Here is a 25,205-nt window from a genome sequence, read left to right as displayed (position 1 = left end):
TCAGCATATTGTGAATGGGTTTTAAATATAGAAGTTTTTTCTAATATGGATTTTTGCAGTATGGTGGAAGTGCAAGTTTTAAATGTCAAGTAGAAGTCTATCCAGTTATTCCCTCTTGCCTGAATTTGTCATTCACAAACTAGGGATAAAAATAACTGAAAGAAACTATTACTTCCGCTTTTTGATTAAATTAAGTAAAGGGGAAAACAGGAAGTTTAACAAGCATAATAGGGGCAATAAAACACCAGAAACCAAAATGGCGGTTTGCGGACTTCCGGTCCTGCGAACAACCTGATAAATGAAATTAAGTATGGGCATACATGCAAAGTAAAATGGCGCCACCAGCTTCCTAATGACGCACAAATGATGTGAAACGTGTAGAGGCCGGTGAATAACATCAACGTCAATTCCTGCCACTGACCCGCACCAAACCGAGGTTTGCAACGCAAGCCGGTTCCTACAGACGGGATGACGAGCAAGGGCTTTACTTGGAACGCTGGATAGACATGTGCCTGTCTTATAGGCACACTAACCTGCGAGTGCACCCATCTACGATTTTTATATAATACACAATAAAGTTAACAATGTTGCGCAATGATGGCTATTTGTTTTCCATGGGATTTGGAGATTGTTGAGGCATCGATGGAATACTGTGATCATTGCTGATAAACCTGTGGTATATCCTATGGAAGAAAAACAAATCCTGCCATAATATTGAGGCGTTTTTATCATTGCTTTCTGGTGAGTGTAAACCTTGGAAGGTGGTGGTGAATCACAAATTGGTGGTGTATACAAGCATGAAGTTTTGAGCATAAGGGATACAATACCTATGAAAAGGAGCAGCACTGGGACTCTCTTTTATATATTTATATATATATATATATATATATATATATATATATATAATGTTTAGTTTTACATATTTGTATAATTATATATATTCACATGCACTGTATGATATAGTGGTTTAGGCACATAGTATATAGTTATTTTTAGGGATGGCGCAGTTATCTCTTATAACCATATTTCAGTAGTTTTAGTATGCCTGTCCCCTGTTCTTTTGGGCCAGTTTGGTGTAACGATAATCATTGGTTTCTTCTCTTGCTCTACTTTGTGGTGCAGACAAGGCAGAATTCACACTGGAGGGAAGACATGGATTAGCCTGAACTGAGACCAGAGAATTATCAAGGCATCCAATGCCAGTGCTAGAGCATCCTTGGCCCTGGCCACAAACAGAGGTAGCTTGTTGTTGAATATGAAGACAAGGATATCCATATCTGGGGTCCCCAATCTGACATACCGGGTTGAAAATGTCAGGGAGAAGGGTCCATTCCCCTTGATTCAAGTGTTGGTGGCTGAGGTAATCCGCTGTTCACTCCTGGAATGTGGACTGCAGAAATCACTTACACAGAGAGTCTCCATCTATGAGGTGATCAGGCTTGCTTCCTTTAAGGTTAAATGACTCCTGGTGGCTGATGTAGGTCACAGCCATGGCATTGTTTTATTTGATTGCACCCTGATTTGGTATCTTTGCAGAAGAGGTCCAGTGTTGAAAAGCAATTCATATTGCTCTGAGCTTCAGGATGTTGATGGTGAGCTTGGCTTCCACTAGTGACCATGTTCCCTGGACCGTGAGGGACTAGAACACTCCTTCCCAGCCTGTGTGTTATCACTTTCCAGTGATAAGGAAGCAAAGACTTCTGCATTGTTAAAGGTGGGCTAGAGATCCACCACAAGCTAGGGAATTCCTTGCATGGCTGGACAGGAGTAGGTCGAAAGGAGCATGTGTGTTCCAGGTTAAAAAGATAAAAAAAGACCCACCAAAAAGGCAAACCTCCAAAAAGCAGCCAAGGAGAAAAAAAAACAGCTTGTTAGGTTTATCGCTAGATACCACAATCAATACAGGAAAATGGAGCATATTTTTACCAAACATTGGGGGATATTATTAGAAGACCCTCACTTAAAGCACGTCATTTGGGGGGGGGACAAGATTACCTATAGAAAAGCCCCTACCCTTAAGAATAAGCTGGCACCAAGTAAACTGAAACCTCTGATATCCACTCAAACCACTACCTCACTGTATCTCAGATTTGTATTGCTGTCGGAAAGCCTTATGCAAAACCTGTGACTTTGTTTAACATGGCCAAAAACAGTTCACCGCTAAGGGTAAAACCTACTAAATTGACAACTTCTATAATTGTTCTACTAACTTCGTGGTATATTGCCTCACCTGTCCCTGTAGGCTCCTTTATGTGGGCCACACCAAGTTATATTCCCCTATTGGACTACTGTCAGTAGTTTAACTGTTACATTTTAATTAACTAATTTTTATCATTTTTAGGGGAAGCACAATTATATACTGTATATAGTCTTACAGATACAACCGGCCCTTTGAGGGCAACCATAATGCTGATGTGGACAATTATGAAATTAAGTTTGATCTTAGAGGAACTGAATTTATTCACTCTTGAGAAGAGGAGATTAAGGGGGGCTATGATCACCATGTATAAATATATAAGGGGTCCATATAGTGAACTTGGTATTGAGTTATTCACTTTACGGTCAATACTGAGGACAAGGGGGCACTCTTTACGTCTAGAGGAAAGGAGATTTCATCTCCAAATACGGAAAGGTTTCTTCACAGTAAGAGCTCTGAAAATGTGGAATGGACTCCCTCCAGAGTTGGTTCTAGCCAGCTTAGTAGATTGCTTTAAGAAAGGCCTGGATTCTTTCCTAAATGTACATAATATAACTGGGTACTAACATTTATAGGTAAAATTGATCCAGGGAAAATCCGATTGCCTCTATGGGATCAGGAAGGAATTTTTTTCCCCTGCTGTAGCAAATTGGATCCTGCTTTTTTGGGGGTTTTTTCGCCTTCCTCTGGATCAACTGTGGGTATAGGATTGGGTATATGGGATTGTATGATATTTTTTATTCTATTTATTTATTTATTTATTTTATCGTTGAACTAGAAGGAATTTTTCCCCCTGCTGATTGGATTATGCTTTAGTGGGGTTTTTGTTTCTCCTTTTGCAGCAACTGTGGGTATAGTATAGTGTAAAGTCTATAAACCATTTTTGATATTATGCTGGTCATTATTTGGGAGGTAGTTTAACCACTTCAGCTCCAGAAGGTTTTACCCCCTTCCTGACCAGGCCATTTTTTGCAATATGGCACCGTGTTACTTTTACTGACAATTGCACAGTCCTGCGATGCTCTACCCAAATAAAATTTGTCATTTTTTCCCACAAATAGAGCTTTCTTTTGATGGTATCTGATCACCACCTGCGGTTTTTATTTTTTGTGCTATAAACAAAAAAAGACAGACAATTTTGAAAAAAAAAAAACAATATTTTTTACTTTCCGCTATAAAACACATCCAATTATAAAAAAAATCTAATTTCTTCATCAGTTTAGGCCAATTAGTATTTTGCTACATCTTTTTGGTAAACAAAAAATCCCAATAAGTGCATTTTGATTTGTTTGGGCAAAAGCGTCTACAAACTATGGGATAGATGTATGGACTTTTAATTTTTTTTAATTGTTTTTACTAGTAATGGGGGCAATTAGCGATTTTTCGCGGGACTATGACATTGCGGCGGACAATTCTGACACCAAGTGACACTTTTTGGGGATCAGTGATGTCAACAAAGGTGTCAGTGCGTTGCCTGACCAAAAAACACGACATTGATACAAAAAGACGCCACTTGCTTACATCTATAGCTGGCTATCGCAGTAAGATAGCCAGCTATAGATGTGAGAAGATAGAAGTTTTTTAGTCAGGCAACGCACTGACACCTTTGCTGCCATTGTGCTACATGCTGGGTGTTCAGTGTGCCCCTGCACCTTTAAGAAGGGGTGGCTCCCCTTCAGTCCACCTGCTCTCACCTATCCATCAGAATGCATGTGCCTCCATTGTGGGGACACTCATAAGTTAGAGTTAGGTACCACAGATACCGGGGTGCCTTAACGAGGCTCTGTGGCTTACGCATGGATTTGCAAATGTGTGCAGACTAAACCCCTGCTTTTAACGCATACTGTTAGACAGGTTATTTGGTTGTCTGCGGGCTGGTGGTAAGTTAAGCTTGGTTTTTTCCATGGATTTTTCCATGGCCCTGTTTGTACTTGTTGTTAGCCCTCCAATGCTTCTTACTGCGATAGCCAGCTATAGATGTGAGCAAGTGGCGTCCTTTTGTATCACTGTGGAAAAAGAACTAAAAAGGTACACAGAATTCTCAAGGATGCAGATTGAGGGGCTCTAGAACTTCTGTTTGGAGCAGAGAAAACAACATTTTTGGTTTTCTCAGGGTTTTGTAAGTCCCAGATTAATGTCTGGAGCTCAGCGGTTTCAGAGAGATTTGGGTGGGAAAAACCTCCAATCCTGTGTCTGGGCCTTGCTGAAGACTAGCAGGCTGTGCTACATCTTCCTGAGGAGTCTGTGTGGTTGCTAGGGGACAGCCAGAGGCGTGCCTGTGCGGTCTGTAATGGAACAGACATAGGCCATAAGTCTGAGAGCGAGAGCAGCAGGGAGCTGTGAGAGCCGTGTCAGGCATAGGTGTGCGCAGCCTATTGCATTAGGGTGTGCACCTCAAAGCTCAAACACACATGAACGCCACCTGCTGTCACAGGGAGGAGGCTCTGATGGTGGGAGACAGTTGATTGGGAGCATATTACCTTACATCCTAAGTATAGGTGTAATGTGTTCCTAGTTGAACCTAGCCTTTAATATAATGGGGGCATTTACACTGGCCACCGGCACCCCAACCACCCACCTGGTGCCACCCCTGGATAATGCTAATGCACATGGGGTGATTAGGGTGTGCCCAGGCACATCCGGCACACCCTGTGCGCACGCCTATGGTGTCAGGTGCATAGATTGCAAAACGGTGCTGAGAGTGATTCAGTCGGTGGGACCAAACCGGAGGTTTAAGCCTGGGACCTGAGCAGTGGTGCTGCAGAACTAAGCCAGGAGGCTAAGGTCATTTATTTTCATTTTTTAAGTGATACCCCTGTGAGGGAAATCAGTGCTTTGGAACTTTTCTTTCCGGAGGGCCAACAAGCCACAAAGCAGAATATTTAGTGTGGATTATACTCACTGGGTGAGCATTACACTTGTGATAACAACCTCCCAAACATCACAACCTATAAAATGAACCAGGTTGGTGGTTGTATATATAATTGGGTATAAGCAGAGAAACCACACAATTCCAGCAAACACCTTGTCACAAGGCAAAAATGGATCTCATAAACAGGTAATAGTACTGTAGAGTGTCTCATTGGATCCACCATTTCCTGATATCTTTCTCTTTCTTGTAGCCATAAGGACTAGGAATAAGGTGCAGCGCTAAAAAAAAATACTCCCCTTTGTTTGGGTCAAAGTGAAGTTAGAATTCCTGATCTGTATTCTTGATCCAGGCAAGTTACTAATGAATTACCTAAAGCAGAACTTTACCCATAACAACTTGATAAAAATAATATTCTTTAGCAAAAAGCGCACATTCCACATTATTATTTATGCTACCAAAATTAGTGTGTGTTGTAAATTGCCTCCAGCATTGTTCTGTCTGTTCTTGCTGTAGGCTCCCATTTTGAAAAAGCCCAGATCCCCTGAACAACATTAAATCTTTGGGCAGTCAGCAGATTGGCCTCTACATTTTCAGCACAGAGCTGAATAATAGAGAGCAACTGAGCATGTGCAGAGCAGGGCGAGACAGTGTATTACTGCATTTTAGACCACATAGGTACTTATTTTTAATGTTTTACATAGCTATACCTGCAAAAGGGACCAGCCGGAAGTGATCTAGCAGGACTTAAGCATTTGTTACCCCAACATTTCATATTCCTGATATGTATCTGCTGTACCATGTACTTGTATGAAAAAGTATCCCGTCCTCCTCGTTTTACTTCCTTAGTGTGAAATCCCTGGTAAACCTGCCAGTCCCTATGATTTCCTATTAGAAACTGACCACACTAAGCAGGAGAAAACACTGTGGTCAGTTCTCTAGCTGTGCCTGCTCTCTACTAATGATCTGATCTGTCCTGACAGCCCCCCACCCCCCTGCACAGCCTTTCACTTAGAAGCTCAGTGTCCTGCTGCTTCTCCTCCCTCCAGGTCTTACGCAGCTAAAAACAGAGGGAATAGAGAGAATGTGATCACTTATTAAAAAGGGAAAAAAGGTATTTATGTTTTTTTAAAAACTCTATACACAAATGTTTTGCCTTTCATTTCTATTTCAAACTGAATGGGTTGTTTTACAAGGTGACCATTTACAACCACAAATTTTCTGACTAAAGTTCCACTTTAAGTCAAAGCATCAATTTGACAGTGAGTTAGCTATTCTTTTCACAACAAGGTAGCTATTCTTTTCAGGAGTCCACTGTGGCATCCAGTGTATTTCTCTTTAATTGGTACAAATCTTAGTGTCCACAATGATTTTATAATACTTTCATAGATTAAAAAAACTGTTAAATTGTGCATTGCTTATTGTTTGTTGATTTTCACAACAGTTTTATAGTAGGGAACCTTTAAAAAAAAAATGGAAGCAACTTGCATTTCAGATATTGTTATACTTGCCCTAAGCTTTGCATATCTAAGCAACCTTAAGTATAAAGGCAAGCAGAAGCTAGCAGACAACTGAGTAAAGCAGCATAGCTAAAGCAAAAACAAAATGAAAAAATAACAACGCTATGATTCTTACTGATGGGTATCAAGCTGTGCACTTAGGAACAAAGAGCACAAAAAGGGAATGCAAGGGTGGAGCACTACTTACTGTCACATACGTAAGGTTTGTCATGCTCATCAAATGATGTATCATTCCTCCTCCTTCCTCCACGAGCCTAGAATTTAAAGGGAACATTTTTCTGAATGTTTTATTTTCACAGTAATACAGCACACTTTTGGCTTTACGCATGTTATTTTGATATCAGTAGGAGGGCTTACTCTCATACCCCTGAACCTTTGAACTTAAGAATGAGGGACATTTCATTGACCTCCTAGAAGTGGGTGTGACCAAACATGATAGCGGGAGGGGCTTAAGGGCAGTTGTTAACCAAAACCTGGGCTTCCTTGTATCTATAAAATATGCATCGATTGCTGTGCCACAAGTTGGAGTATCAGGGATACATATAAACCTCAACACAATCATTTAGAAAAAAAACTTCCATTACAGCTAGTTTTGTATATACTGAAAATAGACAGAGCGCTTAAAATAGAGGATTATGAAGGACCCGCGGAACCCTAGGATGGAGCCAAAAAATAAGACCGTAGTACATACAGTAGTAGCAAATGATGGTCATGATCAAGAGTGGCCATGGTCATGAGTGGCTTAAAGAGGGATGATTTAACAGAAGCTGAGCAGTTGCTGTATACAGTGCAGCATTGCTTGAACAAATGAACATCAGAAGGAAATCTCATCTCAAATGTCAGAAATATGCAACATAACACTCGGGGCTCATCCACACTAATGGTTGTAGGGGTGGTAAAACCACAGGGTTTTAACACCTCGCCAAGTATTCCCCCTTTAACTGCAGAGGCAGCATCAGGGGGTGTACATATGCTGCAGCTGCAATGCTATATCCCCTGATGCATTGCAAGCCACTACTGCCCACTAACCATGACCTATTCAAGTGAATGGGGACACTCTCCAAAGCACTACTATTTAAAATTGTACCAAACCGTATAGTACTGCAGTATCATGTTGTTTGGTGGCTGCAAACACAATGCCATTACCAATTAATGACACCCGCATGCGTCTCACAAGGGCAGCATGGTTGCATGCAGTGTGGGAAATGCAAATGGAACATGTCTTTCCTGAACTGTGTTCCAGTGTGAACCAACCCTTAGGGAGAGAGAGAGGGAAGGATGACTATGGTAAATGGAAGAAAGGAAGGAGCGAACATTATGGTACATAGAAGAAAGGATGTATCAGTATTGCATATGGAAGGAAGGACCACTATGGCATAGGAAAGGCAGGAAGGATCACTATGGCATATGGAAGGCAAGAAGGATCACTATGGCATATGGAAGGCAGGAAGGAGCACTATGGCACATGGAAGGCAGGAAGGATCACTATGGTACATGGAAAGCAGGAAGGAAGGATCACTATGGCATATGGAAGGAAGGATCACTACGGTACATGGAGGGTAGGAAGGAATCATCACTATGGTACATTGAGGACAGGAAGGAAGGATCACTATGGCATATGGAAGGCAGGAAGGAAAGATCACTATGGCACATGGAAGCGAGGATCATTATGGAACACGGAAGGCAGGAAGGAAGGATCACCCACCATGGCACATAGAAGGCAGGACGGAAGGATCACTATGGCACCTGCAGGGCAGGAAGGATCACTATTGCACCTGGAGGGCAGAAAGGAAGGATCGCTATGGCACATGGAGGGCAGGAAGGATCACTATGGCGAGTGCACCTGGTCTGCGAGTGCACGTGGGCAGCAAGTACCTGTGTATTGTCTTGTTGAGTACCTGTGTATTGTATTGTTGAGTATTAGTGTCAGGAAGGTAGTTGTTAGGTAATTTGTACATGGTATAATGCCCAATCCTCATTAAATTAGTAGGTATGATGCCCAGCGGGTGTGGAGATGCGACTCGGTGTACATCTTGCGGCATGTATGCTGATCAAGGGCGAATACTGCTGTGCAAAATGTAATTTCCCTGTTTCAGGTTCTGAATCTAGAGTAGCAACTGTCAGCACTGAGAAGACCCTCCATATACTAAAGGAGAGCCAGAAATGTACCCGGCAGGTGTCGTCAGGGGCCAGCACAGAGGCAGGTGGAGACAAAAGAGGTGCAGGCACTAGAAACGAGTAGATGGGTGACAGGAAGGATAAGGGGAAGTGCCAGGGAGGCTGATCCTGGGCTGGAGCATCCCAATAAGTACGCTCCATTGATTGACATTGGTGAAACCGGTCAGGGACCAGCACTGCTGGAGCTGAGGGACTCTCCTAGCTGCCAGGGGAAGAACTCCTCCAGTGAAAGTGTGGGGGAAGCAAAGAAAAAGGATGGATTCTGGTGGTAGGGGACTCAATTCTTAGGGCAGAGAAGGCAATCTGTGACAAAGACTTGAAGTGCTGAACTGTATGCTGTCTACCGGGCACTCGGGTTCGGCACATCAAGGATCTGGTGGACAGATTACTGGGAGGGGCTGGGGAAGACCTGGCTGTCATGGTGCATGTTGGCACCAATGACAAAGTCAGAGGCAGATGGAGTGTCTTAAAGAACGATTTTAGGGACTTAGGAGCTAAATTGAGGAAAAGGACCTCCAAGGTAGTATTCTCAGGAATACTACCAGTACCTCGAGCCACACCAGAAAGGCAGAGGGAGATTAGGGAAGTAAACAAGTGGCTGAGGAGCTGGAGTAGTAGGAATGAGTTTGTGTTCCTGGAGAACTGGACCGACTTCTCAGTCGGTCACCAGTTCTAGAGAAGGGACGGACTGCACCTAAATGAGGAGGGTGCAGATCTGCTGGGAGTGAAGATGGCCGAAAAGTTAGAGGGGTTTTTTAAACTAGGCGACGAGGGGGAGGGTCCAGAGGTAGAGATAGTCAGCAATGAACATATTCCAGAGGGTAGTATTGGGGGCATTTGTGGTAGGTTGACTAAAGCACATAAACCCGAGGTAAGTATAGTAACAAGTCCTATTTGCAATCTTGGAACACCCAATAAGAGGACACTATGCGACTGGTCTAAACTACGTGTCATGTTCACCAATGCCGGGAGCCTGTTGGACAAGATGGGTAAACTAGATATGCTGTTGAATGAGGAGGATTTACAGTCAGGTCCATAAATATTGCGACATCGACACAATTCTAATCTTTTTGGCTCTATACACCACCACAATGGATTTGAAATGAAACGAACAAGATGTGTTTTAAATGCAGACTTTCAGCTTTAATTTGAGGGTATTTACATCCAAATCAGGTGAACGGTGTAGGAATTACAACAGTTTGTATATGTGCCTCCCACTTTTTAGGGGCCAAAAGTAATGATTAACAATCATCCATCAAACTTTCACTTTTTAATACTTGGTTGCAAATCTTTTGCAGTCAATTACAGCCTGAAGTCTGGAACACATAGACATCACCAGACGCTGGGTTTCATCCCTGGTGATGCTCTGCCAGGCCTCTACTGCAACTGTCTTCAGTTCCTGCTTGTTCTTGGGGCATTTTCCCTTCAGTTTTGTCTTCAGCGACTGAAATGCATGCTCAATCGGATTCAGGTCAGGTGACTGACTTGGCCATTGCATAACATTCCACTTCTTTCCCTTAAAAAACTCTTTGGTTGCTTTCGCAGTATGCTTTGGGTCATTGTCCATCTATCCAATGAGTTCTGAAGCATTTTGCTGAATATAAGCAGATAATATTGCCCAAAACACTTCAGAATTCATCCTGCTGCTTTTGTCAGCAGTCACATCATCAATAAATACAAGAGAACCAGTTCCATTGGCGGCCATACATGCCCACGCCATGACACTACCACCACCATGCTTCACTGATGAGGTGGTATGCTTTGGATCATGAGCAGTTCCTTTCCTTCTCCATACTCTTCTCTTGCCATCACTCTGGTACAAGTTGATCTTGGTCTCATCTGTCCATAGGATGTTGTTCCAGAACTGTGAAGGCTTTTTTAGATGTTGTTTGGCAAACTCTAATCTGGTCTAACTGATTTTGAGGCTCACCAATGGTTTACATCTTGTGGTGAACCCTCTGTATTCACTCTGGTGAAGTCTTCTCTTGATTGTTGACTTTGACACACATACACCTACCTCCTGGAGAGTGTTCTTGATCTGGCCAACTGTTATGAAGGGTGTTTTCTTCACCAGGGAAAGAATTCTTCGGTCATCCACCACAGTTGTTTTCTGTAGTCTTCCGGGTCTTTTGGTGTTGCTGAGCTCACCGGTGCGTTCATTCTTTTTAAGGATGTTCCAAACAGTTGATTTGGCCACACCTAATGTTTTTGCTATCTCAACAGAATTGTTGACATTTTTGCAGATTTATTAAAAAAGAAAAACTTAAATATCACATGCTCCTAAGTATTCAGACCCTTTGCTCAGTATTTAGTAGAAGCACCCTTTTGAGCTAATACAACCATGAGTCTTTTTGGGAAAAATGCAACAAGTTTTTCACACTTGGATTTGGGGATCCTCTGCCATTCCTCCTTGCAGATCCTCTCCAGTTCTGTCAGGTTGGATGGTAAATGTTGGTGGACAGCCATTTTTAGGTCTCTCCAGAGATGCTCAATTGGGTTTAAGTCAGGGCTCTGGCTGGGCCATTCAAGAACAGTCACGGAGCTGTTGTAAAGCCACTCCTTCGTTATTTTAGCTGTGTGCTTAGGGTTATAGTCTTGTTGGAAGGTAAACCTTCGGCCCAGTCTGAGGTCCTGAGCACTCTGGAGAAGGTTTTCGTCCAGGATATCTCTGTGCTTGGCCGCATTCATCTTTCCCTCGATTGCAGCCAGTCATCCTGTCCCTGCAGCTGAAAAACACCCCCACAGCATGATGCTGCCACCACCATGCTTCACTGTTGGGACTGTATTAGACAGGTGATGAGCAGTGCCTGGTTTTCTCCACACATACCGCTTAGAATTAAGGCCAAAAAGTTCTATCTTGGTCTCATCTGACCAAAGAATCTTATTTCTCACCATCTTGGAGTCCTTCAGGTGTTTTTTTTTAGCAAACTCCATGTGGGCTTTCATGTGTCTTGCACTGAGGAGAGGCTTCCGTCGGGCCACTCTGCCATAAAGCCCCGACTGGTGGAGGGCTGCAGTGATGGTTGACTTTCTACAACTTTCTCCCATCTCAGAGCTCAGCCACACTGATCTTTGGGTTCTTCTTTACCTCTCTCACCAAGGTTCTTCTCCCCCCGGTAGCTCAGTTTGGCCAGACGGCCAGCTCTAGGAAGGGTTCTGGTCGTCCCAAACGTCTTCCATTTAAGGATTGTGGAGGCCACTGTGCTGTTAGGAACCTTACGTGCAGCAGAGATTTTTTTGTAACCTTGGCCACATCTGTGCCTTACCACAATTCTGTCTCTGAGCTCTTCAGGCAGTTCCTTTGACCTCATGATTCTCATTTGCTCTGACATGCACTGTGAGCTGTAAGGTCTTATATAGACAGGTGTGTGGCTTTCCTAATCAAGTCCAATCAGTATAATCAAACACAGCTGGACTCAAATGAAGTTGTGGAACCATCTCAAGGATGATCAGAAGAAATGGACAGCACCTGAGTTAAATATATGAGTGTCACAGCAAAGGGTCTGAATACTTAGGACCATGTGATATTTCAGTTTTTCTTTTTTAATAAATCTGCAAAAATGTCAACAATTCTGTGTTTTTCTGTCAATATGGGGTGCTGTGTGTACATTAACCACTTCAGCCCCGGAAGGATTTACCCCCTTCCTGACCAGAGCACTTTTTACAATTTGGCACTGTGTCGTTTTAACTGCTAATTGTGCGGTCATGCAATGCTGTACCCAAATGAAATTTGCGTCCTTTTCTTCCCACAAATAGAGCTTTCTTTTGATGGTATTTGATCACCTCTGCCGTTTTTATTTTTTGCGATATAAACGGAAAAAGACCGAAAATTTTGAAAAAAAAATGATATTTTCTACTTTTTGTTATAAAAAAATCCAATAAACTCAATTTTAGTCATACATTTAGGCCAAAATGTATTCGGCCACATGTCTTTGGTAAAAAAAAATGTCAATAAGCGTATATTTATTGGTTTGTGCAAAAGTTATAGCATCTACAAACTAGGGTACATTTTCTGGAATTTACACAGCTTTTAGTTTATGACTGCTCATTTCTTGAGGTGCTTAAATGGCAGGGCAGTACAACCCCCCCCCAAATGACCCCATTTTGGAAAGTAGACACCCCAAGTAAATTGCTGAGAGGCATGTTGAGCCCATTGAATATTATATTTTTTTGTCCCAAGTGATTGAATAATGACAAAAAAAAAAAAATTACAAAAAGTTGTCACTAAATAATATATTGCCCACACAGGCCATGGGCATATATGGAATTGCACCCCAAAATACATTTAGCTGCTTCTCCTGAGTACGAGGATACCACATGTGTGGGACTAGCCGCGTACGGGGCCCCGAAAACCAATCACCGCCTTCAGGATTTCCAAGGGCGTAAATTTTTTATTTCACTCTTCACTGCCTATCACAGTTTCGGAGGCCATGGAATTCCCAGGTGGCACAACCCCCCCCCCCCCAAATGACCCCATTTTGGAAAGTAGACACCCCAAGCTATGTGCTGAGAGGCATGGTGAGTATTTTGCAGCTCTCATTTGTTTTTGAAAATGAAGAAAGACAAGAAAAAAAATTTTTTTTTTCTTTTTTCAAAACTTTGTGACAAAAAGTGAGGTCTGCAAAATACTCACTATACCTCTCAGCAAATAGCTTGGGTGTCTACTTTCCAAAATAGGGTCATTTGAGGGGGTTTTGTGCCACCTGGGCATTCCATGGCCTCCGAAACTGTGATAGGCAGTAAAGAGTGAAATCAAAAATTTACGCCCTTAGAAAGCCTGAAGGTAGTGCTTGGTTTTCGGGGTCCATTACGCGGCTAGGCTCCCAAAAAGTCTCACACATGTGGTATCCCCATACTCAGGAGAAGCAACAGAATGTATTTTGGGGTGTAATTTCACATATTCCCATGCATGTTTGAGCAATATATCATTAAGTGACAACTTTGTGCAAAAAAAAAAAAAATTTGTCTTTTTCCCGCAACTTGTGTCACAATATAAAATATTCCATGGACTGACATGCCTTTCAGCAAATAGCTTGGGGTGTCTACTTTCCAAAATGGGGTCATTTGGGGGGGTTTTGAACTGTCCTGGCATTTTATGCACAACATTTAGAAGCTTATGTCACACATCACCCACTGTTCTAACCACTTGAAGACAAAGCCCTATATGACACTTTTTGTTTACATGAAAAAATTATTTTTTTTTGCAAGAAAATTACTTTGAACCCCCAAACATTATATATTTTTTTAAAGCAAATGCCCTACAGATTAAAATGGTGGGTGTTTCATTTTTTTTTTCACACAGTATTTGCGCAGTAATTTTTCAAACGCATTTTTTTGGGAAAAAACACACTTTTTAAAATTTGAATGCAAAAACACACTATATTGCCCAAATGTTTGATGAAATAAAAAAGATAATTTTAGGCCGAGTACATGGATACCAAACATGATATGCTTTAAAATTGCACACAAACGTGCAGTGGCGACAAATTACATACATTTTTAAAAGCATTTAAAAGCCTTTACAGGTTACCACTTTAGATTTACAGAGGAGGTCTATTGCTAAAATTACTGCTCTCGATCTGACCTTCGCGGTGATACCTCACATGGTGCAATTGCTGTTTACATTTGACGCCAGACCGATGCTTGAGTTCGCCTTTGCGCGAGAGCAGGGGGGGACAGGGGTGCTTTTTTTGGGGTGTTTTTTTTTTTTCTTTATTATTTTTTTGCTTTTTTATCTTATTTTTAAACTGTTCCTTTCATTTTTTTTTTAATCATTTTTATTGTTATCTCAGGGAATGTAAATATCCCCTATGATAGCAATAGGTAGTGACAGGTACTCTTTTTTGAAAAAATTGGGGTCTATTAGACCCTAGATCTCTCCTCTGCCCTCAAAGCATCTGACCACACCAAGATCGGTGTGATAAAATGCCTTCCCAATTTCCCAATGGCGCTGTTTACATCCGGCGAAATCTAAGTCATGAAATGCTTGTAGCTTCCATTTTCTTAGGCCATAGAGATTTTTGGAGCCACTCTGGTCTCTGATCAGCTCTATGGTCAGCTGGCTGAATCACCGGCTGCATTCTCAGGTTCCCTGTTGGGACAGGAGAGCCAGAGAAAAACATGGAAGATGGGGGGGGGGGGCATTCCCTCCCACTGCTTGTAAAAGCAGTCTAGAGGCTAATTAGCCGCTAGGATTGCTTTTACATGAAAGCCGACCGCTGGTTGAAAAGAATGATACCAAGATGATACCTAAACCTGCAGGCATCATTCTGGTATAGCCACTCAAAGTCCAGCAACATACCAGTACGTTGCTGGTCCTTGTTGGGCATATATTGTAATCTTTTTTTTTCATGCAGCCTGTGGGCTAAAAGAAAAAAAGAGATTGATCGGTGGGTATGCCCACCATTAGAATACCTCCCTTCATCCACCCACTTCTAATGATGGGCATACAGGCACCATTTATATATGCCGAAGCATGGGGGCATCCTCCCGCAAAAGGCAGGAGCAAATCGCTCCTCCGCCCCTGCTGCCCCCATGCTTCGGCATATATCACCTCCGCTGGAGTCACGGCTTTATATATCGTGGGAGCAAACGCTGTTGCTGTCAAGATAAATAAACCCGCGCTGCAGCTGAATGGTGTACCTGAAGACAAAAAAATGGTTAACAATAAAACACAGTAAACAGTAAAGTATAAAAAATTGCATACCTGAAAAGCAAACATGATAAAACATAATAACAATAAAACATTGCAGAAAAGAATACAGTAAAAAAGAGCAGAACAATAGAGAGAGAATAGAGAGAGAGAGAGAGAGAGAACAATAAAACGACAACTAATTTTTTTTTTTATTTTATATATTTTTTTGTGTTTTTTGTTTTTTTTTTTTTACACTTTTTTTTGTAACTGTAACTTTTGTAACTGTAACCGGTTCCAGGTTCGGGTCTCTCAAAATGCGATGGCATCTTGGGAGACCCTGTGAAAGTGTGCCTAGTCTGTGCAATGCTGTACGCTAATACTCAACTAGTGTATGGTAGCGTTCAAAACATTCACCAATGCAAAGACCAGGATTGTCAGGACAGGAGGGACGATAATAGCGGGTGTCACGCCTATATCCGCGCTTGCTGCAGACACGGCATCTTTTTTGGGGGGGTTCGTTGGGTAGGGGTACTCGGGAGGACATAAAGAAAATGCCTCTCATGCAGCCGACTGCATTTGGTTGGGGATGTGAATGGGGAAGTACGGGTGCTGCAGAAGTGGTGGGTTCCCAATTAGGATTGGCGAATGCAGCAGGAAGGACATTATGGGCCTGTGTTTTTCTTCCTGGTGGCAGCGGGACACTACTTGTGCTTGCCACCTCACCAGCTTGAACTGCACTTATGGGACTCGCCACGTCACTAAGTGTTACTGCAGTGCTGGTTTGACTACGACCGGGGTGTACTAGGCCGCTGGTGCTTGCCAGTTCACCAAAACGCTACCAAAAAACTGTTAGCGATCGCAGGGATCAGGCTTAACTCTGCAAACGCTGCAGTTATGCGTTTAGTGTTTTGTAAGTGACAGTGATCGATCGATACTGCACTTGGGTGGGCTGGGCAGACGGGCAAAACGCAGGTGCTAGCAGGTATCTGGGCTGATCCCACTAACACTGCGTTTTTGGGAACCCTAAACTGCTGGGGACGCTAGTATAGATCTGATCGGATTAGATATTGATCCGTTCAGATACTATACCAATAAGGGAGGTGTACGGTGCGTGCGTGGGTGTTAGCGGTACTGGCACTAACTTGACGATGCCTGGGGCTGGTGCTTGCCAGTTCACCAAAACTCTACGAAAAAAACTGTTAGCGATCGCAGGGATCAGGCCTGACTCTGCGAACGCTGCAGTTATGCGTTTAGTGTTTTGTAAGTGACAGTGACCGATCGATACTGCACTTGGGTGGGCTGGGCCGGGCCGGGCGGAGGGGCAAATTGCAGGTGCTAGCAGGTATCTGGGCTGATCCCGCTAACACTGTGTTTTTGGGAACCCTAAACTGCTGGGGACGCTAGTATAGATCTGATCGGATCAGATATTGATCCGTTCAGATACTATACCACTAAGGGAGGTGTATGCTGCGTGCGTGGGTGTTAGCGGTACTGGCACTAACCTGATGCTGCCTGGGGCGACGCAGACCCTATCTGACCCTAAAACCTAACTTATATCACCGCCAGGCGATCAGGGGGCTAAACCTTTATTACGTAATAAACGGCGGGTGCCCTGACACTATAAAAAATAAACTAACTAACCAGCGTCACCTGTAACAGTTATACGGTGATCACTGGTGAAAGGGTTAATTAGGGAGCAATCAAGGGGTTAAAACCATTATTAGGTAGTATATAGGGGTCCCTGACGCTATAAAACGCTGACGGCGAACCTATATATTTACCTCCCTAACTAGCGTCACCAATGACACTAACATAGCGATCAGAAAAACAATCGCTTAATGACACTGGCGACGGGGGTTAAAACTTTATTAGGGGGGTTAGGGGGGTACCCTAGACCTAAAGGGGACTAACACTAACTGCCCTACCACACTAACTGTCACAAACTGACACCAATGCAGTAATCAGAAAAAAAAAACTGCTTGGTGTCACTGTGACGGGGGGGGGGGGGGGGTGATTGGGGGGTGTACAGTATGCCTGGCGTGTTCTACTGTGTGTGTGTTGGTGCACTCACATATGTCTTCTCTCCTCGGCGCCGGAACGGAAAATACCGAGCCGAGGAGAGATGACATCACTTCCTCTGCTGCTGTTTACTATACAGCAGCAGAGGAAGGATTTCATTGGCTGGGAGCGATCGCGAGGGGGGGGCCACGAATGGATGGCCTCCCCTTCACCTCTGATCGCTCCCGGACAGAAGCCGACCGCCTCAGGCACCGTGGGGGTTCCAATCGGACCCCCCGCCCGCGGGAAGCAGATCACGAACAGGTACGTGATTTTGCCTGCCCGTGCCATTCTGCTGACATATATCGTCGTGAGGCGGTCGGCAACTGGTTAACGAGGGAAAAAAAATTAACTTAAATGATTTTAGCAAATGGCTGCAATATAACAAAGAGTGAAAAATTTCTGTCCCCACTGTGTGTGTGTGTGTGTGTATGTATATATATATAAATTAAAAAAAAAACTTTGCATGTTTTAAAACTGCATATCTCTATCCAAAGTGGCAGTAATAGCTTGCATCGATCTCGGCATCCGGCTATACAAAATGGCCATGGAAATGGCATCATCAACGAGGCTCCGTCCCCTTATAAGCGTTACATCTTGGGCCAGACATCAGCAGTAGACTACTGATGAAGTCTGACCCTGGATGTGAACAAAAATTAAGAATGCTTTAAGAAATAGAAGTGTTAATAGTTTACTTTTATTAGTCAACAAAATGAAAAGTAAATGAACAGAAGAGAAATTTGAACTCAAATCAATATATGGTGTGACCACCCTTTGCCTTCAACACAGCATCAATTCTTCTAGGTACACATGCACACATTTATTTGAAGGAATTAGACAGGTAGGTTGAAAACATCTTGGAGAGCTAACCACAGATCTTCTGTGGATGTAGGCTGCCTCAAAACCCTCTGTCTCATCATGTAATCCCTGATCGACTCCATGATGTTGAGATCAGGACTCTGTGGGGGCCAAACCATCACTACCAGGATTCACTGTTTTTTACACTGAAGATAGTTTTTAATGAGATTGCTGCATGTTTGGGGTCGTTGTCCTGATGCAGAATAAATTTTGAGCCAATCACATACCTCCCTGATGGTATGGCATGATGGATAAGTATCTGGCTGTATTTTTCTGCATTGAGGACACCATTGATCCTGACCAAATCTCCAACTCCATTTGCAGAAATGCAACCCCAAACTTGCAAGGAACCTCTACAATGCTTCACTGTTGCCTGCAGACACTTATTATTGTACTGCTCTCCAGCCCTTTGGCATACAAACTGCCTCCTGCTGATGGGGAAATTGCATATTTCATATTTCAAGCTGTCTAATTGGCTCATTATATCTAATAAATTCTAAACCTGGTTAAGGTGCCATACAAGACATAAAAGGATGGTCACTTTAGCTAATTTCATACTAAAAGAATGTGCTATCTTCCTTAGAAAGTAATGTTGTTAATGATTGGTTAATACCAACTAGACATGTATATACTATAGCTAGAACTTGCAACAACCGTCTCACCTCAGAGCTGCAATTAGGCATGCATCTGACCTAAACATCGGTCACGCCATCACAGAGGGACCCGTGGTGTAAACAGCATCTTTAGTTAAGTATTCTTCTTATATTTTCTATTATTTATCCTTAATTACTTAATTGTTATACTTAAAAATATTTGTGTGCTCTCTCTTTGCACATATTAGATGCAACCCCCAAAATTATCATGTGACCATGATAAAATCCCTGCTACAGCCAAATATTTAAAACTTTGACTCATCAGTCTAGAGCACCTACTGCAATTTTTATCCAACCCAGTTCCTATATTTTCTTGCATAGTTAAGTCACTTAGCCTTCTTTCCACATCGGGGTATGTCTTTCTGGCCATGGTTCTTGCATGAAGACCACTTCCTGGCAGTCCTGGCCAGTTCTGGCAAACAACTCTTTGAGGGTCTGAAAAAAAGAATTGTTTCTCTACATGAAGATGGCCTAGGCTATAAGATTGCCAAGACCCTGAAACTGAGCTGCAGCAAAGTGGCCAAGACATACAGCGGTTTAACAGAACAGGCCTCGCCATGGTCGACCAAAGAAGTTGAGTTCATGTGCTCCGTGTCATATCCAGAGGTTGTCTTTGGGAAATGGACGTATGAGTGCTGCCAGCATTGCTGCAGAGGTTGAAGGGGTGGGGGGTCAGCCTGTCAGTGCTCAGACCATACTCCGCACACTGTATCAAATTGGTCTGCATGGCTGTCGTCCCAGAAGGAAGCCTCTTCTAAAGATGATGCACAAGAAAGCCTGCAAACAATCTGCTGAAGACAAGCAGACTAAGAACATGGATAAAATGAAACCATGCCTGTGGTCTGATGAGACCAAGATAAACTTATTTGGTTCAGATGGTGTCAAGCGTGTGTGGCGGCAACCAGGTGAGGAGTACAAAGACAAGTGTGTCTTAACTACAGTCAAGCATGGTGGTGGGAGTGTCATGGTCTGGGGCTGCATGAGTGCTGCCGGCACTGGGGAGCTACAGTTCATTGAGGGAACCATGAATGCCAACATGTACTGTGACATACTGAAGCAGAGCATGATCCCCTCCCTTTGGAGACTGGGCTGCAGGGCAGTATTCCAACATGATAACGACCCCCAAACACACCTCCAAGATGACCAGTGCCTTCCTAAAGAAGCTGAGGGTAAATGTGATGGACTGGCCAAGCATGTCTCCAGAACTAAACCCTATTGAGCATCTGTGGAGCATCCTCAAACAGAAGGTGGAGGAGCGCAAGGTCTCTAACATCCACCAGCTCCATGATGTTGTCACGGAGGAGTGGAAGAGGACTCCAGTGGCAACCTGTGAAGCTCTGGTAAACTCAATGCCCAAGAGGGTTAAGGCAGTACTGGAAAATAATGGTGGCCACACAAAATATTGACACTTTGGGCCCAATTTGGAAATTTTCACTTAGGGGTGTACTCAATTTTGTTGGCAGCGGTTTAAACATTAATGGCTGTGTGTTGAGTTATTTGAGGGGACAGCAAATTTACTCTGTTATACAAGCTGTACACTCACTACTTTACATTGTAGCAAAGTGTCATTTCTTCAGTGTTGTCACGTGAAAAGATATAATAAAATATTTACAAAAATGTAAGGGGTGTACTCACTTTTGTGAGATACTGTATGGTTGCATGGGCATCTTGGAAGCCATATTGTTCATCTGATAGGAGGTTAATGTAAGTTCATTGCTTGTGAACAAAGACTCTTACAAGAAGATTTTAAGAGCCTAATCGCATATTCTCTCAGGTTGTAAATTGTGAGGGTCCCAGACAACCAACTGAGATAAGGACTGGCCATGGTGCTAGACTGTGTATAATGAGATTGATGACTCATGTCTCGACTAGAGGAATGAATAGAGACTTGAAAAAAAAAAAGTTTCATTGCTGGAAAAAGAAAAAGGGGCTTATTTAAAAGTTGCCTTATGAACAAGTATTATTAATTGCAAGTAATTACATTAGCAATATTTTCTATTGTATTATTATTACATTGTATGGGGCAATTATATGCTTACTTCATTGAACATTATTACATATTTTTGTTGATGTATTTTTACAATATTCAACATATATTCATTATATATTATTTGATTGCAGTTATTAAAATATATTAGTATATATATTACTAATATGAGAGTAGCATGTTTGAAATACTATGAATACGAGTAAATACATGTTTTGAAAACCAATTACCTCACTACCAAAGGAATTTGAAGGAAAAATTATTGATGTCGTTAGACTTTCTTAAAGCAATATATTCTACAAAGAGACTAGAAGTCTGACAGATGCGAATAGAATAGACATCCCTATTATTTTTATGGTTTTGTTTAAGGCTCAGGTCAAAGGTTATTTGAAGTGATATTTTGACATTTTAAAGTCGTGCCATTGTTGCCTAGTAAATAATACGTAATTTGACAGCATTAATTACGTGGAAAACATATACACGCCTACTTTCTTTGGAGGGATAAGAGTTGTAGAAAGATTGAGAGAAAGGAGAATGGGAAAAATCAAAAAAGGGAGAAGTGTCCACTGGGACAAACAGCTAAAATCTCTCAGACAAAAGATTTTGAGATTTCTGGTAAAGTATAAATTTCTAATTATCTGTAGGAAATTGTTTGAACATACATATAATGAACCAATTAGTAATTGTGGCCTAAAGATTTGAATTGAAATATAATTCTAACTCCAGTATGAATTGTTTTGCTTTTTAAATCAAAGCGAGGGATACACATATTTGTATCATCTCATTGAAGCTGATTTCAGGTTCTAGTAAATGGTTTAGTGCTAATGTATGTTTAAAATAAAATTATTAATTGGAAATTATCTTTACCTTAAATACAAGTCTGGTTAAGGCACCAATTCCATACATGGTATAACAATGTTGTCCATGCGCAGTTACAGTATTTTGTGCTTGAAATGTCTGTTGTCTGAGAAAGGTCACGTGTCAAAGTCAGCACCTTCTTGTATTCACATTTTGCTGAGCCACTGAAAAGCTATTAATTACTCTTGAAAGGAATTGCTCAGTTTTGTTACAGTATATTTTGAAACAAAATCCTGTGGTTATATTCTCATTATTGGTATTATCCACATTATTGAAATGTTGATCCATATTCTTTGTTTGTCACCAATTATATTTTGATATTATTTTGCACAGAATTTTAGTATAAATATATATATTTTCTGCACACTTTTGTATTCCTTTTGTCTTCAGGTTAGCGTGAATAAACGCATTCAAGTTATTTGTTGATTTGTGGAAATAAGTGGGAATTTCCTTAATCATAGATCCTTGCTTATTTTTATAAATATAAAACTGTTTAATATTTCAGTATAAACATTCTGATAACTGGCTTATAAAAGCAGCCGATCAAACCTGCCTTGATCTGGGTTGCTTTGGAGTGCAGAGGAGAGATCTAATCTATTAGAACTGAGATCGCTCCATAAAAAGGGCCTATCACAGCCCATGCTATCACAAGGGATTTTGTGATACGCATACGTTACTCCGGCACGCATATGTAAACGGTGATCGCACCACACATGTGAGACCAATAATTCTATCATCAGACCTCCTGTGTATTTGTAAACTGGTAACATGTAAAGGCATTTAAAGTGTCACCTATGGAGAATTTTAAGTACTATAGTGTGCCGCTATTCCACAGGCGGACACAATATTAACTGCTTGCCGACTAGCCACCTTCTTATACTGCGGCAGCTTGGCTCTCCTGGGCGAATAGCTGTAGGTGTACATCAACCGCTTTAGGAGCCGAGCCGATGTGCATGGCTGACGGTCGTGATGTCCGCCGGCCACCCAAATCGCTCCTCACAGAGACAAAACAGGGATCTGTCAATGTAAACAGACAGATCTCCGTTCTGTCAGGGAAGTAGAGAGAGATCTGCTGTTCCTAGTAATCAGGAACAGCAATCTCTCTCTACTCCCAGTCAGTCCCATCCGCCCACAGTAAGAAACACCTCCCTAGGACACACTTAACCCCTTGATCGCCCCCAGTGTTAACTCCTTCCCTGCCAGTGACATTTATACAGTAATCAGTGGCTATTTTTAGCTCTGATCGGTGTATAAATGTCAATGGTCCCAAAAAAGTGTCAAAAGTGTCTGATCTGTCCGCTGCAATGTCGCAGTCCCGCTAAAAATCGCAGATCACCGCCATTAGTAGTAAATATATATATATACTATATATATATATATATATATATATATATATATGTATATATATATATATATATATATATATATATATATATATATATATATATAAAAATGCCATAAATGTATTCCCTATTTTATAGATGCTATAACTTTTGCGCAAACCAAACAATATACGCTTATTGCAATTTTATTTACCAAAAATATGTAGAGGAATACATATTGGCCTAAACTGATGAAGAATTGTGTTTTTTTAATTTATTTTTTGGATATTTATTATAGCAAAAAGTTAAAAATATTGCTTTTTTCCCCAAAGTTGACGCTTTTTTTTGTTTATAGTGCAAAACATTAAAACCGTAGAGGTAATACCACCAAAAGAAAGCTCTATTTATGGGAAAAAAATGATGTCAGTTTTGTTGGGGTATACCGTCGCACGACCGCGCAATTGTCAGGTAAAGCAACGCGGTGTCATATTGCAAAAAATGGTCTGGTCAGGAAGAGGGCAAATCTTTCTGGGGCTGAAGTGGTTAAAGCATGACATGTTCGGTATCTACTCGGCCTAACATCATCTTTTAGATTTTACAAAAAAAATAGGTATTTGTGTTTGTGTGCAATAAAATTCATTAAAGTGTATTTTTCCTAAAAAAATTGCATTTGAAAAACTGCTGCGCAAATACTGTGTGACACAAAAAAATGTCAACACCCATCATTTTATTTATAGGTCCTCTGCTAAATAAAGTACATATTATGTTTGGGGGTTCTAAATTTTCTAGAAAAAAAAACATATTTTTTTTTACATGTAGCAGAGAAGTGTCAGAATTGGCCCAGTTGGCAAATGGTTAACTTTGTTTACCTTTTGTGTCCCCATTGGCCTCACCCCCCCCCCCTCCCCCAACAGCTCCACCAGTTCTATGTTGCATCTATTGCTGTGTGATCTTTTAATTCCTAAACTACGACTGGTGCACAGTCTCATCCCTTTCACTGAGATCTCTTTGGGAGTGACAGTACGATGTATGCACCCTAACTCCATGGCTGGTTTTCACATTATCACTGTTCTTGTTTTTCAAAAAAATCTTTAAAGTAAAACAACTTTGGTACTCTGGGTTGGGCTTGGAACAGGTCATGCTCACTTAACCATGACTCACTCCACCCCCCCACCCCCACTCCATTAAAAATGCTTGATAAATGCTTGATAAATGCCCATTAAAGTGTTGGTTTTCTAGAGGGAAGTGCTTAAAGGGCAAGTGATGTAGTGCAAATGATCTACCTTGAGGCGTGGTTAGGTTGTGGTGTGATAGCAGACCTTTATACGAATCAATAGTAAATAAATGTAGCGCTATGTGTAAAAATACATATAAAAATAAAGTGCAGATCTCTAAAATAAATAAATCCTACGTATAAATGAATAGTCCATAAAATGAAAAAATAAAGAAATAAAACATGAAAAACTCTTCTTGTGATCAGTGTATCCACACAATTCCACCACAGTGATTGTTCGTCCTCAAAAAGAGTGCACACCACCACCAGTAAAAATGGTTTTCTAGAGGGAAGTGCTTAAAAGGCAAGTGATGTAGTGCAAATGGTCTACCTTGAGGTATGGTTAGGTTGTGGTGTGATAGCATACCTTTATACGAATCCATCTTGCAGAGAATTTACAAATTTTGACCTCTGACTTTTGGCTTGGTCCAGCTCAGTTTTGCTCAATTGCCTCTGCTTCTCCTATTGCTGGCTGGCTTAATGATCTTGCCTGCACACAGAAGTAAATGGTTTTATCACAAGGCATCTCTGTACAAACAGGAGGTGGCTGGAGCTGCTCTGTCCTAATTCTGTATTATTTCTCAGTGCATTTTGGGATACAGAAACCTTCACTGCCTCTCTTCTCATGCCCAGCTAACACTTTATAAATGCTTCACCAACACGCCATATATGCTATTTGTGCAGTTAGAGCATTACCATTGAAATTAACAAAGGCGACTGATAAGCATCAATGCCTCATGAAAGCGACATGCTGTTTTTTGTATTTCTATGTTTTTATTGAAAAAAAAATCTGGTAAT

General features: G+C 41.7%; 1 protein-coding gene across 9 annotated transcripts in view; it reads right to left on the bottom strand.

The window, feature by feature from the left end:
* The window catches only part of DPF3 (double PHD fingers 3), a 458,181-nt gene that overhangs the window by 149,214 nt on the left and 283,762 nt on the right, over window positions 1–25,205 (bottom strand). For all 9 annotated transcript variants that reach the window (XM_073610451.1, XM_073610453.1, XM_073610448.1 and 6 more), the window contains one exon: window positions 6,774–6,840. In XM_073610451.1, the coding sequence (XP_073466552.1) occupies window positions 6,774–6,840 (67 nt within the window). The remainder of the gene's footprint in view (window positions 1–6,773; window positions 6,841–25,205) is intronic.

This window comes from Aquarana catesbeiana, linkage group LG13 (assembly GCF_042186555.1).
Source record: "Aquarana catesbeiana isolate 2022-GZ linkage group LG13, ASM4218655v1, whole genome shotgun sequence".
Classification (NCBI taxonomy): Eukaryota; Metazoa; Chordata; class Amphibia; order Anura; family Ranidae; genus Aquarana; species Aquarana catesbeiana.
The sequence above is the reverse complement of the archived record's forward strand: the minus strand, read 5'-3'. Positions and strand labels throughout refer to the sequence as shown.